Raw genomic sequence first — 23,739 nt, 5'->3', positions numbered from 1 at the left:
TCTTGAATTTTGGGCAGTATTGGATGCATTTCCGATACTGGTATCGGTATCAGAACAACTCTAGTATTGTGCCTGAGCAGGTTCTAGTGATCCTCGTGGAGGTGTCAGAGGTCGTTGTGAAGGTTATTGAGGACATTCCAGTGGTCCTTAAAGAGGTCCTTTGCATCCTTCAGAAGGTTCCTTGGGGTTTTATGGGATTTCCAGGGGTTTTAGAGAAGTTACCAGAGATCCTTGAGAGTGGAAGAGGTTAGACTGGTCCTTGAAGGAGTTCCAGTATTTAGGGAGTTACAGGGGTCCTTGAAGAGGTATTAGAGATCCTTGAGGTCACTGCAGAGTATGGAAGAAGTTACAGTGGTCCCCCAGGTTCCAGAGGGCCTTGAGAGGGCTTTGTGTCGTTCCTGAGGATGTTACACAAGATTAAAAACATTAAACATTAAACACATTAAAAACATTACAGTGGTCCTTGAGGAGTTTTCAAGAGTCCTTGATAGGCGCCAGGGTTCCTGGAAGAGGTTTCAGTGAGAAAATAAATGATGTATAAATGATATCATCAGTTAGTCGTTAGTGGTTTGAGAATCTGATGGAACTCAGTGAAGGTACAGATGAGGTTAAACATGTACTTATTTTATCAATAAGTATTCTCTTTCAACAGTTTGTGCTCTCAGATCACAGAGACGGTAAACTCTTAGAGAAGGTGAACATCAGTAATCATTGACCTGCGTCTCTCAGGTCGTCCTGATCATAGTTTCATGCAGCAGCGGTCATCACTGTTATGTCACCGCTCCCACACACACAAACGAGGCAGTCCTTTTAAAAAGCCGCTCTTTTATTTGAACAAAAGGCGGTAGCTACAGTTAGAAAAGCAAATAACAAAAATCTGATAATTTTCTCTCTCTGAGTCAAACGAGGCTGGAGATCAAATATAAAATGTGTGAGTAAAAGAGAAGGCAGAGTTTACTTCAGGTTCAGGATGTGAAATACACTTTTTTACTGTCTGTATGAGACAAGAAGATATGAATCTGTCTGTGTTGCTGAGTACAGATGTGACTGTATGGCTTCACACAGAGGAGAGTGACAACAGCAAATGCATGTTTAAAAGCTCACTAATAATGGACATGCTGCCTCTTGTTTGTTTACATAATGGAACTTTTTCTATTACTACTATTATTATTATTATTATTATTACTTGTCAGGTTGTTGGAGGGTTTATTCACTTCACTCTGGGTGTTATTTATCATTTCTCCTCACTCTCCTCTGTGCTGAGCCTGCTGCACACCAAACACAATAATCAATCTGTTCAATGAGGTTATAGACAGTTTACTGTGTGGTCGGGTTGGGTTCTAAATTTGTCAGAAATGAGTCAGTTGAGTCATTTTCCATCTCTCAGTTTATTGTCACTCCCCGTTCTCCTCTGCACCTAACCTTGTTTAATCTCCAAACATATAATCTATATTAACACAATAATGAATCTGTTCCAGATGAGTTGGCCGACTGAATATCATTTGGTTCAAAGTTTTTAATGATAATAATAACTTTATTAGTGTAGCACATGTGATGTAAACATGCAGCCCAAAGTGCATTACACAATCATTTAATGTCTGATAAGTCAGCACACTGACATACTGATAGCTGTTGTAGCCTGGTGGGCTTTAGTTTGTTATGATTTGAGCATATTTTTTATGTTAAATGCAGTACCTGTGAGGGTTTCTGGGCAACATTTGTCATTGTTTTGTGTTATTAATTGATTTCTAATAATAAATATATACATACATTTGCATAAAACAGCATATTTGCCCACTCCTATGTTGATAAGAGTATTACAAACTTGAGAAATCTCCCTTTAAGGTAAATTTTGAACAGGTACAAAATGTGTGATTAATCACAGTTAACAACTTTAATCGATTGACAGCCATAATAATCATAATAATAATAAAGTAGGCAGTGGTTCAGCTGGTGTTGGTTGACCTCGGCAGTGAGGTGCAGAGTCATGTTCAGTACAGGTGAGCTACTCGGTGTCCATTCAGGTACAGTATGTGGGCCAGTTCATCTGCAGCGGTCTGCCAGGGGAAGCTAAACTCTGCTAAGCTAAGTTAGCATTTGGCAGAAAGTATTTGGTCACTGAGGCTATTGGCAGACAGACAGACGGAGAGCTGGAAGACTTTAGAGTGTTTTATTTCCTCGTGCTTGTAGAGTATATATCCCATCATGTTGTTGAGGAGGGATGGGAAAAAAAAGATTCACCTATGTATTTACGATTTTTAAATAGATTTTTTAATGCCAGAATCTATATTTGCTTCATTTGAGTCTATGTGGAGGTAGAAGGAAGTTATCGCTTTTGTTGTTGTGGTCTGAGTAACGTGACGTCATATCCGTTCCGTATCAGTCAACCAAAACAAACCGCAGCGAGCCGAAACGAGGAAATAGAAAACGGTGGAGGGTTGGCGTGGATACGACCTGCACTTTAAATCCAGCGTGGTAAACACTACACATCCAGTAAAGTATGGAAACGCTTTGGGTTTCACACATTGACAGGAAAAAGGCAGAGCTAGACATCACGGCTAAAGCTGCATGCTAACTCTGTCATGGACAGGAAACGTTATAGTATTGCGGTAACGTGCGATCAAGCCGGCCGTCGATCTCGTCTCCGTGGTCAAATGCGCCGACGCTACAACTGTAGAGCGCCCATATACTGACATTTATGATAAATGCATTCAAACGGACCATGGATGTATAAAGAGAACGGAGCTGACGGGAGAGCTAGAGACGACCTTGGAGAAGTTAGAGGAAGTATACACGTGTGACTACCTCCGGTTTTCAAAATAAGATGTTAACAAAGGGAACTGTATATACAAAATACATATATAGAAATAAGATTGATTAAATTATATTCACCAGAAGTATCAAGCATTACATGTCCCTTATAAATTAAATGACAAAAACACTAATTTGTGAAGGAAATGTCTTTATTCTTTGATACATGCTACATGATACATACGTGCTGAAAATCAAGTTCAATCAAATTCCAGTTATTTTCCATCAAAACAAGTTCTGACATGGGCCCTGTAACATACATCAGTATGTGTGTGCGTTTCGCTGCACTCTACACTGTATCGTGTACAGTTGTGTAATAAATATTTGAATCTTAATTAAAGCTTGTTGGACCGCGTTGATCCTGAGGCAGCTGGCAGCAGATCAGATGGAGGCGAACCAGAAATGTTACCTACAGTTCAGGACACAAACTGATCTCAACTCCATCACTGTCGATTTAACCTCCTCAGCTTTTACTGAGAACGTTGTGACGTCGTGTGACAGCCAAGCTCTGTATTTGGTTGTAGACTGGCAACATAACCTAAAGGTTATCTGAACGTTTGGCTGATATTGTAGCTCGCTAGAGCCTTGAATCACAGTTTGTCATCTCAAATGTTTGTGATATCTGGATTCTCGCACCCAACAACACAGCAAGATGACATTTTAGATGTGTAACTTTAGCCCACTGCTAGTGTTAGCCTCCAGTCATTCCTTTGTTTTGCCTCCAGCTAACACCGTGATGTCATCATGACTGGCTTCACTTTTTGGGGAGCTGTCATTTTGTCCATCTTTACATACAGTCTGTGCTGCGTTTGTGTCATATCGTTGAAACCGTAATTACAAGTAGCCGGAAATATGTTCAAGTTAGCCTCTGACTTGTAGGCCTAATGCAAAGTCTGTGATATCAGTATTAGGCGCTAGATGAAAGGTTACTACAGTTCATCCTGAATGCTTCAGGTAGAGTTTGCAGGTTGTTTGACGTCGCGGGACGAATACGTCAAAATAACAGCTGACATGAGCGCGATGTCACTCTGAAGAGAAATGAAGTGGCAGTCCAGTCTGATTATCAGGGCAATGATGATGTTGATGATGATGATGATGATGATGATGATGATGAAGCTCGTGCTCTGTCATCATCAGTCTGTCAGTCCCTCAGCCGGTCAGTACTTAGCCCAGTGACTTACCCCGGATTAGCCAGCTTAGCTAGCTAACTGTAGCGTTGCAGCTTAGCGGGCTAACTGCAGCCGCAGTATCTATTCTAGTCTATTTCTGTTTCTATCTCATGTTACTCAGTTTAATGATGCTCTACTTCACTCTTTGTCCTGATCCTGTCTCTCAACTCTCTGAACTCTAAAGAAAAAAACGCCCTTTACTTAGTTTACTTTACTAAATTGTGTTTCTTTTGGAGACTTTCTACTTTTTCTTTACGACGTTTCAGAGAATAAAACACAAATAAAAAAAAATAATAGAGCAAATAAATTATGTTAGAATTATTGTGTTTTTTATAATAATGGAACAAAAAGTGGAAATGCTCTGTAAATTCAATTCAATTTATTTTTATATAGCGTCAAATAACAGAAGTTATCTCGAGACGCTTTATATATAAAGCAGGTCGTAAACCTTTCTCATAGTTTCTCATAGATAATTGTTGTATTTCAGACAAACAGCTCTGTGCTTTACTGTCTTATTTACTACCAAGGTTCGGTTCTAGCATCTTTCTAGAACAATATTAGCTGTAAATAAAATACTTTTTTTTCCAAAGGACAATCAACCCTGAGCTGCGTTTGCAGGTTTTCCTTTCAGGTTGCAGACAGCCTGATAAGCGAAACCCAGGACACAAACCGCACACTTTTTTTTGTATCTCTGCACTGTTGCGTCGATGAAATTATTCATAATCATAAAATATATATATGAGAGAGAACGTAGAATAAAGTTTTTGTGGTTTTGACTAAAACAGGAGTGTGTGGAGGAGCTGGTTTGTGTTTCAGTGTGTGTGTGTGTGTGTGTGTTTCCGTGTTTGTGTGCACGCAGCTGACTGTTATGAGGCCATACTACTCTGTAATCTCATCAACACTGAGTTACTGACCAGCTAACAGCATTACACCACTTAGCTACCCGTTTGTGTGTTTGGGATTTTTATTGAGCTGCTGTCAAGCCCCCCCCCCCCCTCCCACCGTCGTGACTCACCAGTAGCTTGTGTGTTTTCATGCTAAGCTACGCTAAGCTAACACATTGTGTGTGTATTAGTCTAATGCTAACCAGTGTAGCTTTATTCAAGCTCGCATCATCAATGACGTTGCCGTCATTCATCAGCAGCCAAAACATGAGCTGCATCTGAAATAACCCGTGTGTGTATCCTGGATTCTGATTGGCTGGAACCTTATTGGTATTACATTAAGAAGAGCTCACATGGCTCACTGTAAATCCTCCACCTATCGACCTCTTTTCTGTTAGTTAACATGATTGAGGTGTTTTGGGGGCGGAGCGTTGCGTGGAGGCGGAATAATTCTCTGAACACGTTAGTTAACGCTGGCTAGCAAGTTTTGTTGGCTTGTTTTTAAATAATGGCTGAAGAAAATACTAGTTTCTCTCAATATGTACTGTCACTCACTCCAGAATCACGAGTGTTAATCGAGAAAGTTAACATTAACCAACGGGACCAGATTAGCCAGCCGTCTGACCAGCGGGCCAATGGCTCACGGCTGCAGTTAGCAGAAGGCTAACAAAATATATATTGTGTATATATATATACACACTCACCGGCCACTTTATTAGGTACACCTTGCTAGTACCGGGTGGTCTTCTGCTTCAAGGTTCGACGTGTTGTGCGTTCAGAGATGATATTCTGCATTCCTTGGTTGTAACGAGTGGTTATTTGAGTTACTGTTGCCTTTCTATCATCTCGAACCACTCTGCCCATTCTCCTCTGACCTCTGACATCAACAAGGCATTTTCGTCCACACAACTGGCGCTCACTGGATATTTTCTCTTTTTCGGACCATTCTCTGTAAACCCTAGAGATGGTTGTGCGTGAAAATCCCAGTAGATCAGCAGTTTTTGAAATATTCAGACCAGCCCGTCTGGCACCAACAACCATGCCATGTTCAAAGTCACTTAAATCCCCTTTCTTCCCCATTCTGATGCTCGGTTTGAACTTAAGCAAGTCGTCTTCACCACGTCTAGATGCCTAAATGCATTGAGTTGCTGCCATGTGATTGGCTGATTAGCTATTTGTGTTAACAAGCAATTGAACAGGTGTGCCTAATAAAGTGGCCGGTGAGTGTATATATATATATATATAGCTCTCATATAGCGTCACGTCCAGTTCTCCTGTTTAAGGAGAGACGGCTTCACAATGAGTTCAGATCTCGTTGTGTGTGTGAGATATATATTATACTATTCTTTTAAAGGTACAGTTATGTCTTTCATAAGGTTATCATGTGTTATATGTTGGGGGTCGTAGCGTAGAGTCTCTCTCTCTCTCTTGTATAATAGCTCAGTGTGTAATGGCAGCTGCTGTTATGTAACTCCTGGCTCCCCTCCTCACCCCTCCCTCCCGCCGTCCCAGTATCATTTCAGTTTGATTCCATTCATACCAGTTCCTGGTGGCACTGTGACCCAGTTACCCCCTGTTGTGTGTTTGTGTGTGGACCCTCATTCACACCAATTAAAATACCAACAACAGAAAGAAAGAGAGAGAGAGCATTCCTAATTGTTCATTCATGTCTCTCGCCCCACTTCAGAGTGAAGGAGAGGGCGATGAGTATTCATTCATTCATTAATTCATTCATTAGAGAGAGACAGTTTATCATAAACACCAGCAGTAACTGTGTCATCAATATAAAGCTGTTAATCATTTATTATTTGATGATGTGTAGATTTGATCCCACAGTTCATTGTTATATATGTACTGTACATCTATATAATAACTGTGTTGAAGCCCATTTCCGCCAGCAAAAGAAAACATGAATGAACTTTTAGCAATAACGAGATTAAAGCTTCTCATGACGAGTCCATTTTAGAGATATTAACTCATAATTGTGATATTTTAAGTTAAAATCTTTTTTAGTAAAAATTACGACTATTAGTCAAAATGGATGAGTTTGTAACTCAAACATATGAGATGGCAAGTCAAAATTGTGACTGTTTAAATACAAATTAATTCTAGTTAACATGAGTCAAAATGATGACTTTTTAGTTGGAATTGTGAGATATTAAATCAAAATTATTATCAAAATGATAACATCTATTATAAGTTAAAATAACATTTAAGGTACGAATCATCAAAGCAATATATCTATATATATATCTATATATAGATAGACAGACATATAGAGATCTATATATATAGTGTGCGTCCATAATTTATGCACACTATCTGAAGACCAACATACTGAAATAAACCCAAATTACAACCAGAGTCGCTCTGACTAATTAAAGACAGGCGGTGTTAAAGGAGCAGAACGCCGTTTAATGCTTCAGGTTACAGATAGTTTCACCTCCAGTCTGCTGGGACATTTCTTTATATACGACGTGTTGAAAGAGACTTTAATAAAATGTGATCCTTTAACCTGTGTCCTCCTGCAGGCGTCTTCCTCATCCCCTACCTGCTGATCGTGTTCGTCGGAGGAATACCGATCTTCTTCCTGGAGATCGCTCTGGGTCAGTTCATGAAGGCCGGCAGCATCAACGTCTGGAACATCGCTCCGCTATTTAAAGGTGCAGTACGCCACAACTCTGACTTTGTGTCTGGGACAGCTTTACTTACATCAAAGAAAAAATCTTCCACGCAGAGTCTTTGATTTCACCCACTACAACATAACATTTTTATCTACAATATCACGTGATGACTTCTAGCCGAGCAGACCTCTCTTATGGTGTGTTCAGACCAAGAGCGAAGCAAATTGTTCCAGTGGTGCGATTATATACAAAGTCAAATACAAAATTCACGCCGGGCGACACAAAAGCGTATTCGTAGGAGTTGAAATATTTCAACTTGAGCGAGAAATTTGCGTGACGCTGTATCGTGACAGTCTATCAGTATTGAGATTTTCTTCCTGTCGTCACTAATAGCTTTAAAACTGAGCCCGCTGCAACCTAAAAATCGCAAGTTGCATTAATGCATTAAAGAAATTAGTGGTGTTCAAATGAATTTGCATTAGCATGTTATTATCGCGTTAACTTTGACAGCCCTAATTAAGACAGATTTATTTTTTTATATATATAATAAAACGACGTTGACTCTCTTTTGAACCAAAACCCTCGACATCCCCGTTTGAGGTCACGTTGCCGTGGCAACGGGCATAAAATCCATGCAGTAAGCAGGTTTGGGTGAGTTTGGGTGGACACGTCAGTCTGCAAACGCACATTCAGCTTTCTATGGAGGTTTATCTGGAGGTGATAATCTGTGATCCTGCTGCTGTACGTGCCTGCAGACACGGCTGGAAAACTACCAGCAACACACACACACACACACACACACACACACACACACACACACACTGTCGGCTGATTCCTTTGTGTCTTTGTTAGCTTTACACTGAGTTTATCAGATGTGTGATCTTTACAGGCGACCACATGACTCTTAATGGCCGTGTCATTAGCTCAGTTTACTACACAGACCTTACTCTGACCTTTAAACTGCATGTGGTGTTGACGGAGCTCCACCTCCACATTCAGTCAAAGTGAAGTTAAGAGGGAACAACACCAACGGTCAACATCCCCATGATTTATCAGTGTAGTGGAGCTAAATGTGTAAAGTTTGTCCTGGGGGTGGCGCTGCTAGAGGAAAGATCCTCTGGTTTATCTGGAGAGCAGGAATATCCACAGATAGTTGTGAAGAAAAAGGTCTAAATTACAAATCTATCTGCTGCTTCAGCACCACGGACAGCGCCACCGATTTATCAATACACAGCACAGTTAGGCTACTGATATTTCAGAGCCGTGGTCGGGGCCATAGATTCTAACTGACTGATATTTCAGAGCCGTGGTCGGGGCCATAGATTCTAACTCACTGATATTTCAGAGCCGTGGTCGGGGCCATAGATTCTAACTGACTGATATTTCAGAGCCGTGGTCGGGGCCATAGATTCTAACTCACTGATATTTCAGAGCCGTGGTCAGGGCCATAGATTCTAACTCACTGATATTTCAGAGCCGTGGTCGGGGCCATAGATTCTAACTCACTGATATTTCAGAGCCGTGGTCAGGGCCATAGATTCTAACTCACTGATATTTCAGAGCCGTGGTCGGGGCCATAGATTCTAACTTACTGATATTTCAGAGCCGTGGTCGGGGCTATAGATTCTAACTTACTGATATTTCAGAGGCTTGGTTGGGGCCATAGATTCTAACTTATCTATGGCCCCGACCATGGCTTTGAAATATCAGTTATTTAGGATCTACGTCCTAACTCCTACGTCCGGTCGTCGTCACAAACTGTGAAAAATGTCTGAAAAATGTCCGACAAACTAGGATTCAAACAATGAAATGCAGTTTAGCATCTAACCAGAAGTGCAAAAAGCTGTAAAGTGCAGAGTAACGTATGTATGAACATCTGTCTATTCATAATATAAATAATAATAAATAAGACATTATATAGAAAACAAATAGCTGGAGGAATGATATAAATACGGTGCATACACTATAGATCAGATATGTACAGTGTGATAAATTAAAGTGATTTAATCAGACTGTAAGACGATGTTGTTGTTTGTCCACTGAAAGAGGAGCTTTAGTAGTTGTAATATAGTTGTCATGTAGGGCAGGCGGGTTGTATTGTTGGACGTACATCTGAATGAAGACTTTTTGTTGTTTTCACTCATAAACTCTTCCGAATCAGCTGACTCGGTATGCGGTCTTTCAATGACAAACTTTATCATCAAACATTAAGCGGGTGCTGATAACACGCGTCTGTTTCACCTCACAGGAACTGTACGTGTTCACGTGTTCAGAGTAGATCAGAGAGCTGAGTTGAATCTGATTTAATGTTACCACTGCTCATAAACCAATAAATGTACATTTTACAGCTTTGACCCAGTTCAAAGAAAGTGGATCAGCTTGACCTCGCTCCTGTTTTCTGTTTTATGTGTAATGATCTCTCTTTAGTCGGTCTGAATGTAGTTTACACAAAAACAAACTATAGGAGTAAATATTGATAATGTGACAAATTAACATTACACTTGGACATGATACCATATCACATGTGGAAAGTTCACATGTAATATGGGCACACGAAAATGCTGTTTCACATGTGATGAATTCAAATATACAAGAATAAAATACTTAAAAACTACTTTAAAATTGCTTGTGTTGCCTAGTTGGTTAGCTTCATGTTGTGCTCTTCCTCCTCCTCTTCCTCAGGTCTGGGTTATGCCTCCATGGTGATTGTGTTTTTCTGCAACACCTACTACATCATGGTGTTGGCCTGGGGCTTCTACTACCTGATCAAGTCCTTTAACTCCACCCTCCCGTGGTCCACCTGTGACAACGAATGGAACACGGCCAACTGCATCGAGATTTTTCGTCGCCAGGACTGCAGCAACGCCACCAACGCCACCTACATCGGCAACATGACCTGCGCCGAGCTGGCTAACGCACGGTCGCCCATCATCGAGTTCTGGGAGTGAGTTCTGCTCTGGTTGGGGTTCTGGTCAGTGGGGCGGGTCATTGGGTTGTGTTGAGGGATGTTGGGTTGTGGTTGGTCAGGTCAGACAGGTGATGTTGGGCTGGACTGAATCCATTGGTTTGATGAGTCCAGATCATTTTGGGATATTCAGGTCATGAGGTAATGAGGTTGGAATTGCTTTGTGGGTTCAGGTTTGGTTAATTTTCTTAATATTTGAGTATTATTAGCTATAAGTTCGTCTGGTTATTTGCCGTCACCAAAGCTGAACCCATGAAAGGAAGACGAGGGCCAGATTTACTGAAGCTTTTCTGCCTGTTTTTCAGGTGCAGATTTGACACATTCTGCTTTAATGGTCCCATATTGTAAAAAGTGAGATTTTCAGGTCTTTTACATTATAAAGCAGGTTTAAGTGCTATATAAATACTGTTAAACTATCAAAACGCTCAATATACGGAGAAATACACACAGCCCGTATTCAGAAATTGCGCGTTTGAAACAAGCCATTAGGATTTCTGTCCATTTGTGATGTCACAAATATACAATATTAAGACCATTACATGGTTTTAAATGTAAACATTCTAAAGGTGTCCCAGTTTATTTCCTGTTGCAGTGTATGTAAATAACATCAGCTGATAGGAAGTAAACATGGACCCAAACTGTTGCCTAGCAACGCAATTCTGTTGCAATTCCGTTGAAATGCACTAAAACAGAGTGTTTCAGACAGAGGGGTAAATACAGGTATATTCAGACAGACAGTTTGAGAAAAATATAGTTTTTTTTAACATTACAGCATGTAAACATGTTCTAGTAGAAACACAAAATACAAGTATGAACCTGAAAATGAGCATGATATGGGACCTTTAAAACCCCCCCTCCAGACAGTTTTACTTCCTGTTTTTTGGTTAGAGTTCTTTTTCAAACAGAATGGGGGTGTGGTTAATAGTCAGACGTAATTCATTACCATGGCAACTAGATTGCATTGTTTGTTAAACCCAGTTCAGAACCTAATTATATGTAGGGGAGAGTGGGGTAAGATGAGCCAATTTTTACTTATGCTGTCCTCGAGGTTAGGAAAAATGAGACAGAAGCAGAATGAAAACTTGAACCTTAAATTCAGGATCTCTCCTATCAAATGAAATGATCAGCATGCATCCATCACAAAGCTGTCTGGAAAAAATGACCTTCCCAAAAAAAGTGCTCCTGTGGCTTAACTTGCCCCAGGTAAGGGGTAAATTGATCCAAGTCAGTGGGTAAGTTGAGCCATCGTGGGGTAAACTGAACATCTGAGTTTTTAAGTTTAAACCTCAGCATAAGTGTGTTAACAAACAGTTTCACAGTTATGAACTTGTGAGAACAAACCACCTGTGAGTTTCAAGACCATTGAACAATCAAAATATCATTCAATATTCGACAATATTCCAATCGTCAAGGTTGCAGTGAAATATGAACTGTTGCTCCCTCCTTGCAGTTCCTCCAGCCTTTTGAGGTTGAGGTAGCTTCTTCAGCACATCACTCAGTGGAAAAGATGCCTCATCCTTTTCCTTGAATACAAAGGTGGGCTTCTCACGTCAAGTGTTCCCCCGGATTCTTCTGAGAAATCTTGCACTCACTTCGTTGCCCCTCCAGGCTCTCAACCAAGCCAATGTAATGGTAGCTCCTGCCTTTGGATACAAAGTTTACTATGACAAAGTCACCAACTGACAGATCTGAGATGTCTGATTCACTTCTCTCATCATTAGAACTCTCATGCTCAGAAGTGTCATCAAATGGGATGGCATCACACTCTCCTCAGAACTGCTGTACGCTGTGATTTTCGTCTTGGTCTTTGGTTTGACCTAGGCCTACCTGCTAAACCCTGCTCTTTCCAGTTGTTGGGGACAGGAAGGTTGTTCTTTCTGCCAATTCCAATGCCAGTTCACAGCATTTCTTTGGAGTAAGGCCATGGAACTGTTCAGCCAGCTTCTTGATATGGTCTGCAAGCTCCTTCTCTACCTCCTCTGTGAGGACCCTCTTTGCCTCTGCTGTTCCACTATAACCAACTGTTTTTACTTCCTTTATCTCCCTCTTCTATAAAGGTTAACACATTAAAAAATCAAACCAAGTTGTGTAACACTCAACAGTAATACCATTTTATACATCAGAGAATTAATTTGGTTAATTTATGGTGGGGTAAGTTGAGCCAGTGGCTCGGAATAATAGTAGAATATTAGTGAGCCAGTGGCTCAACTTACCCCATAGCCTTTGGCTCACTTTGCCCCATAGCTACCAATTTGGAAAAAATGGCCCAGTTTAGCAATTCAGGCTAATCTTTAGCGAAGGGATTAACATGGTGTTATATCTTAGTAAATCACCAACATGTATAATATATTTTTTTAGACCTGGATAAATTTGCTTTGACCTAACATTCATTATTCCTGACATGCAGAAAATTTACTTTGACTGGGAAAAAACTGTTTTTGGTGTAAAAAAGTACTTACTACTTCTCCCATGTGCTTCACTTCATCACAGCAAGATAGAAATGATGGGTACTTCCTGAATTTATGGTCACATGACAAAACATAATCACAGTTGCCAAGATACAGGGGGTGGGTCAACTTACCCACTGGCTCATCTTACCCCACTCTCCCCTATTACATACTCTAATGGTTAAAATTCATAGAGGTTGATTTTAAATTTTCAAGCAATAACGATTAATGTAACAGCAGCAATGAAGCTGTAACAGACCTGTTTTGTCTCTTGATGAGATATTTATTTAACATGTTCTTAGTAAATCTCACGTGTGGGAGAGCTGCCGATGACTCAGCCGGGTCTGAAATAACATGAACGGAAAGTAACGTTGAGTGGAAATCCCTGCTAACATTAGCAGGCTAGGCTAACTAGCTTCCACTCTGATTAAAGTCAAATGGAACAGCACACTGGTCCTCCCAGATGTTGAATGTTGTGAAGCATCAACTGATGGTTGATAACTAACGCTGTGTGGAAAGAAGAAAAAACAAACTGGCAGCACAGGCTCTCAGTAATAAATCAGCTGATGGAAAAAGCTCTGGCATTGTTCCCATAAATAGTTCTAAAACGGTTTTATCCTCCATTTGAAAAATGGAAAATGACGAACAGTAGCTGCAGCATCATCACAGCTTCTATTTTCTTCCTTTCAAACTGCAGACTGAACATGTGATGTCTGTCTGTGTTACACTTGAGTTGTTATCATTTTTGCAGATTATGTTTTATTGCCGCAGCAGATTAACCTTCTTCCTGGTGTAAATCTCTTGATCCCGTCTGAAACATGGTGGCGTGTTTGTCAACTTGCTGAGTTCCTCACAGAAACCAAAACCAAAACATCAACAGAGTCCATATGTTTGTGGACTGCAAGAAACTTCTCTGTTGCCAAGAGGAACACGTCACTTTCCTGTGCAGAAATTACTCCTCAGACCTCCTGCTCTGTAGTTGCTTCATATTCACAGATGTGGTAGAAATGCAAAAAACGTTTAGTCTTCACTCGTAGGTCCTGATTTTAAAGAATAAATCTGGTGATGCTCTATATGTTTCTTCATGTTCAGACTCAAACCAATAGTGAATGTATCTACTAACTAGTATTGTGTATTTAAACACTGTTTGATAAGTGACATAAGAATCAGAAATACTTTATTGATTAGTTGTTCCATTTTAGGATAAAAATATATTTAAACATAGATAACTTATAAGAAAAATGGAAATAAGGATACGGATAAAATGTAAATATGTTTGCATTATCAAAAATAAATGCAAATATAAAATGAACCAAGAAGAAATCCCATAAACTTAAGTATAGGGAGATTACTGCGTACCATTTCATTTTTTTAAACAATCTAAACATTTTTAATTAATACAAAATAATTTAAAGTTACATGTTCTGTCATCTTTAATTCCATTACTTTTCCTGATGTTTTAGATTTTGTCGTGGTATCGTTTCAGTATCGGTATCGAGATATTTAGGCAGGGTATCGTATCGAAGTCAGAATTTCGGTATCGTGACAACAGTCCTCTGATGAAACCTCAGATCTGCTCTCTGACGCTGATGCTGGTTTGATGTTAACGTCGTCCTCTCTCTCTCTCTCTCTCTCTGTGCAGGAACAAGGTGCTGAACATCTCTTCCGGTCTGGGTGACACCGGAGAGTTTAACTGGGAGCTCATGTTGTGTCTGATGGCCGTCTGGGTGATGGTTTACTTCTGCGTCTGGAAGGGAGTCAAATCCACTGGGAAGGTAACACTCTTCATCTTGTGCTGACCATGTTGAATGGATGTAATACAGTATTTTCTTCTTTTGATGCTGTTCCAGGAAGCTTTTTAGTTTCCACTCATTTCTGTACAACATGAAAACCTTTTAGCTCACTCCTAGCCTGGTTCCAGTGATTCAGATAGGTCTGGTGTTGTGCCCATTAATTAATAATCCAAGCATAATGCATGGTCGAATATACAATTAAAGCCTTTAAGATATGATGTTTCGAAATAAATCCTGGAAAGTTTTATGCCCAAATTCATCACAATGGTCTAACAATCAAAAATGAAACTTTTCATTTTGCCTCTGAAATGGGGGAATCACCTTATGGGACCTAATAGGAGATGAGTCCCCACAATGTCGAATCAGGTCTCATAAAATACTAGAGGAAAGATTAGGTTTATGTTTGCCTTTTCAAACATAGTCGTTTTGTTTTGATTTGGGCAGACCACCTCAAGAAGTGGTGTTAAGCCTGAACCCAAAACTAAATTATGACCTTGTGGGGCCATTTATAAAGGACGGAACCTGCCAAAATAAATGAATAAATAGATAAATGTCTTGGTAAATAAATAAATGTCTTCATAAATGAATGAATAAATAAATAAATAAATAAATAAATAAATGAATGAATGAATGAATGAATGAATGAATGAATGAATGAATGAATAAATAAATAAATTTCTTCATAAATGAATGAATAAATAAATACATGTAGCTATTAATTAATTGATAGAATTTGACATAAATTGATATTTCTGTTTTAATGTTGCTGTTACTCTTCTGTTCAATTTTTCCATTTTATCTATTTATTATTTTTATATATTTTTGTTATGTATTTATTTTTGCATTTATTTTTTATTTATTTATCCAAGCATTTATTTTTTATTTATTTATTTTTGCTTTTTTTTTTTATTTGTTATATATTTTTTTGAATGTGTGTATTTATTTATGTATTTATGCATTTTTTAAAAATATTTATTTATTTATGCACGATTTTCCCTTTGCATTTCACCCCTTATCAATTTCCTCAAACTTATTTATTTCTGTGTTCTTTTCGTTATGCATAAAGAAATGTTCTTTATGCATTTCTGCCTCATCATGCAAATGAGGGGCCTGCCATTCAACGTGTGTCATCATCAATTCATGTCACAGTTTATTAATTAATTAATAGCTACATTTATTTTTAATATTATTTTTCTACGTTTAATGACATATTTATTTATTTAACGAGTCATTTATTTATTTATTCATTTTTTTTTAAAATGTGTTTTAATTTAGGAAGTTTTAATAAATACAATTAAATAAAAACAAATCTTAATCTTAAATTAAATAACAAATACGTTATTGTTTATTTTGTTTTCTGCTTCACATTGTTTTTAATCCTGTTTCTGTGAAGCACTTTGGGTCACGTTGGCATGAAAGGTTCCATTCAAAACAGTTTTATATGACTATTATTAGACATCCTGCTGCCAGCTACTGACTGTCAGCTAGTGAAGCGAGCTAACAGCTGGGGGGTCATTACAGTTAATTACATAACACCCCTGAAGGTCAGAGGTCACCTGACAGCTGATTGATCAGCTTCCACACAGCTGCATCACGTCAATAAGAGAGCAGACGTAAACCAAACGATACCTCGGCCGTTGGTTTGTGCCGGTTTCTGTTTTTATCACATATCTGGTGTAAATCTGGATTATTCTGAGGGGTGTGCTTTCATCTCCATTGATGGAGCTAAACTAGCAGCATCCTCTATCTAAATGAATGTGGGACTGTTCCTTTAAAGCCTTCAGACGGGGTGTATAGAAGAGGCTGTATAGCTGTGACTCACTGTGTGTTTCATTGGCTCGTGATGATGAGACTCGTACACACTGCTGTCACATGGCGGGCCTAAGCGTTGCCATGACTACGACGGGATGGGGTAGAGGGGGGACAGTGTGTTGGGGGGGAGCTGTGAGGTGGCAGATTGTGATTGGTTTGCCTGTGGGAGGGCAGCTTGACTGCAGTGGGACGTGACTGAGAGTCATACAGAGAGAATACACATGTACTGTACTGTATATGTACTCCTGTACTGTACTCCTGTACTTATTGTGTACTGTGTGTGTACTCGGATGTCACTAGAGACACAGTAAATGAGATTTATTTTTTTATTTTTTTTGGATGATACGATGAACGAGCACTTTGACCTTCTAGTTTATTTATAAATCCAATAAAATACACCCCTTAACACTCCCTTAAAGGGAGATTTGTCAAGTATTTAATACTCTTATCAACATGGGAGTGGGCAAATAAGCTGCTTTATACAAATGTATGTATATATTTATTATTGGAACTCAATTAACAACACAAAACAATGACAAATATTGTCCAGAAACCCTCACAGGTACTGCATTTAGCATAACAAAATGTGCTTTAGTCACTAATCCTCAGTCTTAATATTAATGAATGCACACAGAGGGATTCATAAATGTATTTTGTGATTTATATATAAAGAACTCTCCATAAAAATATGCACACAAAAATAGTTAGCGTTGTATATAAATGTAAAAAAAATCCACAAAAAATAAGGTACATTAATATATTTCTGATGCACACACAAATATTTGTTGTTTTAAACAAAAGTAAATATATGTATTTAAAAGTTTTTTGCAATTTTCATCAAAACCACATTTGGATGTCGTCAGAAACTTTGGTTAGCCGCCTACAGCCCCGAGCCGATTTCCCAACGTCGGCGCCTTTTTTCTCCTCTTTTTACAGTAATCAGAGCGCAGCTAACAATGTACAATAGATATAGTTAATAAAACGTAGTTAGCTTACCTCCAATTCTCTCTGGACAAACCATACTGTCTACGTCTTCCTCGCCACCTGTGAGTCCATATATGCCGCTGCCTCTTTTTAAGACGTTTCAGCAGACAAGAAGTCACAGATGCCATGTTAGCATTGTGACCCGTACAGACCTCCGCTAGGAAACACACTTTACCTGCCTCAGAGCTTTCAAACAAACCTTTATTGATAACTGTCAACAGCTAGAACGCCCCTCAGAGTTTTGGCTTTACATCGCAAACGATCCACTCGTACAGTAGGAGTAGGAAGTACACATCAACATTTCTAAAATCGTACAGTGTATGCTCAGCTGCTTAAACGTCATTTTGTTGGAGACGGGGTTCATTTAATGAGCGATGTTGGAGGGAGCCTGGGATCTAAGATCTTCATTATCAACGACTGCTTCTCTGTAATTATTGTGCACACGACAATAAATAAATAACTTGAAATCAGGATCAACTGTGTACTTTCCACTATCTTAAGTAGAAAGTACTATATATATATATATATTTTTTTTTATAGGATACTGATTTAAAGAATCAATTTGACTCCGGTTTCACTAAGACATACAGAGTGTGTGTGTGTTTCTGGTCTCAGTAGAAACCAAACGGCGTTCTCACGGCTCTCAGTACCAACAGAAACAGTTTCTGTTGTTGGTCGTCAGCAGGAGGCTGAAAGCTGAGCATCACATCAGAGCAGAGCGAGAGAGGCTGAGACACACAGAGAGAGAGAGAGAGTCCATTCATAGAGCTGCTCGAACCCACATCACTGTCAGCTGAACACCTCCTAACTCCACACTGCTTTATTTACACACGATAAAGTTATGATTTATAATGACTTATCTCATATGTTTACTATTCATGTAACTGATTAAAGTTGCATTTAAACACTATTAGTAAAACCAGAAATAAAATACTACTAGTAGTACTACTACAGTTACAGAGCGCATTACATGGGAAATTCAAGATTGAAACTACGGCTGTCAATCAATTAATATATTTAATCACAAATTAATCACACATTTTTTATCTATTCGAAATGTACCTGAAAGCGGGATTTGTCAAGTATTTAATACTCTTATCAACATGGAATTTAGCATAAAAAAATATGCTCAAATCATAACATGGTAAACTGCAGCCCAACAGGCAACAACAGCTGTCAGTGTGTCAGTGTGCTGACTTGACTACAACTTGCCCCAAACTGCATGTGATTATCATAAAGTGATCATGTCTGTAAAGGGGAGACTCGTGGGTACCCATAGAACACATTTACATTCACATATCTTGAGGTCAGAGGTCAAGGCATAGTTTTTCCTCACCAAAATTTAGTGCAAGTTTGGTGCGTTATTTAACCTCCTTGATGACAAGCTAGTATGACATAAAATTCACAGGTTGCGTTAATGCGTTATCGTGTTATGGATTCCTTAGGCTTTCTAGTGTCATCTATCTAAAAATGTCAAAGTTGTACTTTTAGATACTTGCCCAAAGTATGGCCGTAACAAATTTCAAGACTTTATACCGACTAAATATAGTCTTTGGGCTCAAATTGGTTAATAATTGAATTTTATTATTTTTCTGTAAATTCTGAACAATTTAAGGGAAGTTTTGGAGCTTCAGTGAAGTGATTTTTACCACATTGAACTCAAAGACCTCAGTGTGTCATAGTGAGGTGTGTGTGTGTGTGTTAACCTGAGCGTGTGTTGGATTCTTGTAGAAAAATGTCCTCCGCTGTGATTTGACTGAAACTTGACTCCACCTGGGACCCGACGCTCAGCAGGTCTCATCTCTTTTTTGTTTCCTCAGATCAGGTTCATGTTTGTTTTCTCTTCGAGGTTGTTTTCTTTACCTGATTCTCACCGTTAGAGTAACATCGTTACACCACTTTCACTTCACACGGCTAACATGTTGAAACTGTAGAAAACTTTAAATACCTCGGTACAGTTCTGGACTCCCAGGTGAGCTTCTCTGAAAATACAGATGGTGTTTTCAGTGATGCTCACAGCGACTTTATCTTCTAAGGAAACTTAGTGGCCTCGGTGTCAGTCAGCAGATTTTAGAATTAGAGCACTAAACTATTGTTGAGTGTTTTAACCTTTCACCTTCCTGCCTGGTACGGTCACCTGAACTATAGATATAAGAATAAAGTCTCTAGGATTGTGGGCCATAAAGATTTATTGTATTGTATAGAAATGCCGAAATACACCGGAGGAGGGCTTTAAACTTTTTACAGAGTATTTTTTACAGTGTAGTATCAGTACCTTTACTGCAGTAGAAGATATGAATATGTCGTACTATCAGTATATATCAGTACCTTTACTGCAGTAGAGGATGTGAATATGTCGTACTATCAGTATATATCAGTACCTTTACTGCAGTAGAGGATGTGAATATGTCGTACTATCAGTATATATCAGTACCTTTACTGCAGTAGAAGATATGAATATGTCGTACTATCAGCATATATCAGTACTTTTACTGCTGTAGAGGATGTGAATATGTCGTACTATCAGTATATATCAGTACTTTTACTGCAGTAGAGGAACTCAACAAAGTGACTGAGCAGATTAATGTGTAACATGACCTGTCTATGTGTCTGTTTTTTACTAACTGCTGTCTGTTTTTAATGTCTGTTTTTTATTGTTGTTGTTCACCCTGATGGACAATAAAGCTTTATTGTATATTGTAATGTATGGTTCATGTTTTACCCGCTGGTCACGGGTCAGAGGGATAAGATAACGTAATCAATTTAATTCTGATTAAATAGGCAACATCAGCATCTCATGTTTTTTATGGTAACGTGTGTTTCAGATTGTGTACTTCACGGCGACATTCCCCTACGTGGTCCTCATCATCCTGCTGGTCAGAGGAGTCACACTTCCTGGAGCCTACGACGGCATCATGTACTACATCAAACCTGATTGGTCCAAACTGGGGGAGGCTCAGGTCAGTTCATGAAGTTTTAAACATGAAAAGTTAAGCCGTGAAATGTCCAGATGCTGAGCTGAGCAGTGAACGCATCACACACACACCTGTGACCTTTGACCTCTGCCCTCTGTTCAGGTGTGGATCGACGCCGGCACGCAGATCTTCTTCTCGTATGCCATCGGGCTGGGAGCGCTGACGGCTCTGGGCAGCTACAACCGCTTCAACAACGACTGCTACAAGTACGACACACACACCCACACACACACAAACACACACACACACACACACACACACACACACACACACACACACACACACACACACACACACACTACACTCTCTCTACACTTGTGAGAACCCTCATTGACATAATGTGTTACCGAACCATCACAACTAACGTGACCCTTCAATCGAATCCTTTAATAGTTACTTTTTAAGCATATAAATGTACCGGGTCGGGACACATGCGCGCTCGCGTGTGGCCGCTGCCTCTCCTCCTCTGCCTGCCTGCCTTCACTCAGACAGCGCGCGCGTTCTCGCTCAGCTCGCTCCACTTCTAGACGTGAACGCGCGCTCACTCCACACTGCAGAAGAGTTAGTTTAGCTCTGAGAATATCTAGTAAATGTACAGTGGACGTTTGTGCAGAAATAACTGCTGCAGCTCCTCCAGACCAACAGAGGTTTCCCGTGTCTTGTGAAGTGACGGGGCTCTACAGAGAGACACGTTATCGTCTCGTTACCGACCGGGTGCCGGTGTCTCCCTGCTCTCTCCGGCTGTTAAATTAATCACCAACTATTCTGATAATCGATTAATCGGGTTGAGTAATTTTTTAAAGAAAAAAGGTCAAAATTCTCTGATTCCAGCTTCTTAAATGTGAATATTTTCTGGTTTCTTCACTCCTCTATTACAGTAAACTGAATATCTTTGAGTTGTGGACAAAACAAAACATTTTTTAGGACATCATCTCGGGCTTTGGGAAACACTGATCGACATTTTTCACTATTTTATGATGGCATGCATGCTCCTCTCCTATTCAGGGGGAGTGTTTGAAGGCTGTTAAAATAAACTATCAAGCATTACCATTTCTTCTAGAGGCTGTCTACAGAGCCCCTGAGAGTGAATTTTATAGTTTATACTGGGTCCTGGGTGATGGGGGAGTAGTGGAGGACTTGTATTCTAGTAATAGACGAGCTAATAGACGAGCTAATAGAGATGTATATGCCACTATGTCAGCCTGTCTGCCAGTCAGAGTAACCAGGTCTGTGTAATAAGGTTGCAAATCCATTCCTAGAATTTTTGACTCGGCTCCAAAAACAAAATCCCAGAAGTTCTTTAGTTCGGGACAAAAACAGAACGTACTGTATGAGCTGCTCTGCAGGGTGTGGAGCAGCGACGTATCTTGTTTTTATAAAAGTGGACTCATTCTCCTCCTCATCTGTCTCCTCTCCTGCAGAGACGCCTTCGTCTTGGCTCTAATAAACAGCGGAACCAGTTTCTTTGCTGGTTTCGTGGTGTTTTCTATTCTGGGCTTCATGGCTGCTGAGCAGGGAGTCGACATCTCGCAGGTCGCTGAATCAGGTAAAAAAAACACACAAACACCAGCTGTTCTCTCTCAAACACTCCTGAGGTTTCTATGCAACTTTATTAAAGCTATTCTGGTTATTGGCCTACATACCTTTAAACCTCAGAGGCTCTTTATATCAAGACAGAGGTTGAAATAGGTTGGAAAGAAACAAACATCCAAAACAGTCAGATTACAATAAAAGGTGCATCAGTGTGTTGAAGACAGGACAGACGTTCATACTTAGACATATTATCATCTTATAAAGTGACTAATAACTCTGAGTTTATCAGTTAATGCAGATTGTGTTCACCACAGACCTTATTTCAGCCATCTAACTACAAACCCATTGACTTCTAGACGAGGGAACAGGAAGTGATAAAATGCTGTCTCATTACTGAAATACTGAACATGTTTAATATTTATGATATGAAATCGGAGCGGCCAGGATGGACTTCTGAGCCGAACAGGGATGTAAAAAAACACTCTCAACATATCTCACACCAGAGGAATATCTGGACTAATATGTTTAGTCAGTAGGGGGGAATCATGCCCAAAATCAGCTTGATTCTCGTGTTGTGTGAACCCGCCGGCATTATGTGATGATTTGCAACTTTTCCTGCAACAAAACATTCAGGAGAGCAGCTGAAGTCCTGAAGAATTCACATTTCTGATCTTGTTTTACAAGAAAATAACCTTCGACCCTCTGAAAGGGGGGGGCATTCTGCATAAAAGACAACTTTTACTTTGGGTACTTTAAGTACATTTTACTGGTAATACTTCTGTGCTTTTACTCAAGTCGACTTCTACTAGTAATACTGTGATGTTGCTTCTTTAGACTTTAACCATTCAGAAGAAACAGCTTCACTTCCTGCAGTCAGTTTACTTGAACAATGAAGGCCTGAATGTTTGACTCAGTGCAGGTTTCAGTCTGTGTGTGTGTGTGTGTGTGTGTGTGTGTGTGTGTAGTTCTATGTGTGTATTGTCAGCCAACTGTACGTTTATTAATAGCTTTGAAGCACATGACGTGACATCACAAACTCCAGTTATATTTAGTCTCTCCACAGAAGGCGTCACGCTGCAGCGCTCCGACCGCCGCAGTGTGCATTCATCTTTTCATTGTGTTAATATCCTCCACCTCATTCATTCATTCATTCATTCATTCATTCATTCACTCACCATGATAGTGAGCTATTGACAATCAGACTGCTGAAGCGCACGGCTCTGTTTTGAATAATATAGCACCAGTCACCTCTGACTGATGGTGTACGTGACACATTCAGGGTCTCATCTTACACGCGGCGTACAGCGTAACTGTCATTGTTAGTTTCAGACCGACACGGTGGTCATTTTCACGCCCAGCGCCCACGTTGTGCGAGATGTAATTGCGCACATCTGTGTTGGTCTTAAAATGTAAATGTGCTCAGGCGCATTGTTGGCGCATTGCCAATCTTGAGACAGCAGAAAAGCCTGGTCTAAGGTCTGGCGCAGCATTTCAAGGGCGCATTATTATTCTAATAGTAAGATGCGTCTTCTTATAGGCAGGTTCATAAAATGCGTCCACTCTGCTTGTTACACACACACAGAGACGCAGCAGCTCTCCTCCTCCTCAGTTCAACAGTGTCGGCACTACAACAAGGCTTTAATTGATGTTCAGGAAAACACTAAAATTCAGAATATAATGAATATAATGAAGTAAGGCTCTTAAGCATTCTGTATTGATCAACCTGAAGCGCTCTCTCAGCG

General features: G+C 39.7%; 1 protein-coding gene across 1 annotated transcript in view; it reads left to right on the top strand.

Annotated features, from left to right (window-relative positions):
- The window catches only part of slc6a8 (solute carrier family 6 member 8), a 35,959-nt gene that overhangs the window by 6,123 nt on the left and 6,097 nt on the right, over nucleotides 1-23,739 (top strand). The window contains exons 2-7 of the mRNA XM_074644950.1: nucleotides 7,396-7,527; nucleotides 10,171-10,432; nucleotides 14,543-14,675; nucleotides 20,315-20,449; nucleotides 20,567-20,670; nucleotides 21,886-22,010. Coding sequence (XP_074501051.1) covers nucleotides 7,396-7,527; nucleotides 10,171-10,432; nucleotides 14,543-14,675; nucleotides 20,315-20,449; nucleotides 20,567-20,670; nucleotides 21,886-22,010 — 891 coding nt within the window. The remainder of the gene's footprint in view (nucleotides 1-7,395; nucleotides 7,528-10,170; nucleotides 10,433-14,542; nucleotides 14,676-20,314; nucleotides 20,450-20,566; nucleotides 20,671-21,885; nucleotides 22,011-23,739) is intronic.

Source organism: Sebastes fasciatus, chromosome 8 (genome assembly GCF_043250625.1).
Source record: "Sebastes fasciatus isolate fSebFas1 chromosome 8, fSebFas1.pri, whole genome shotgun sequence".
In the NCBI taxonomy this organism is placed as follows: Eukaryota; Metazoa; Chordata; class Actinopteri; order Perciformes; family Sebastidae; genus Sebastes; species Sebastes fasciatus.
Note: the sequence above shows the minus strand (reverse complement) of the source record. Positions and strands in the feature narration are given on the sequence as shown.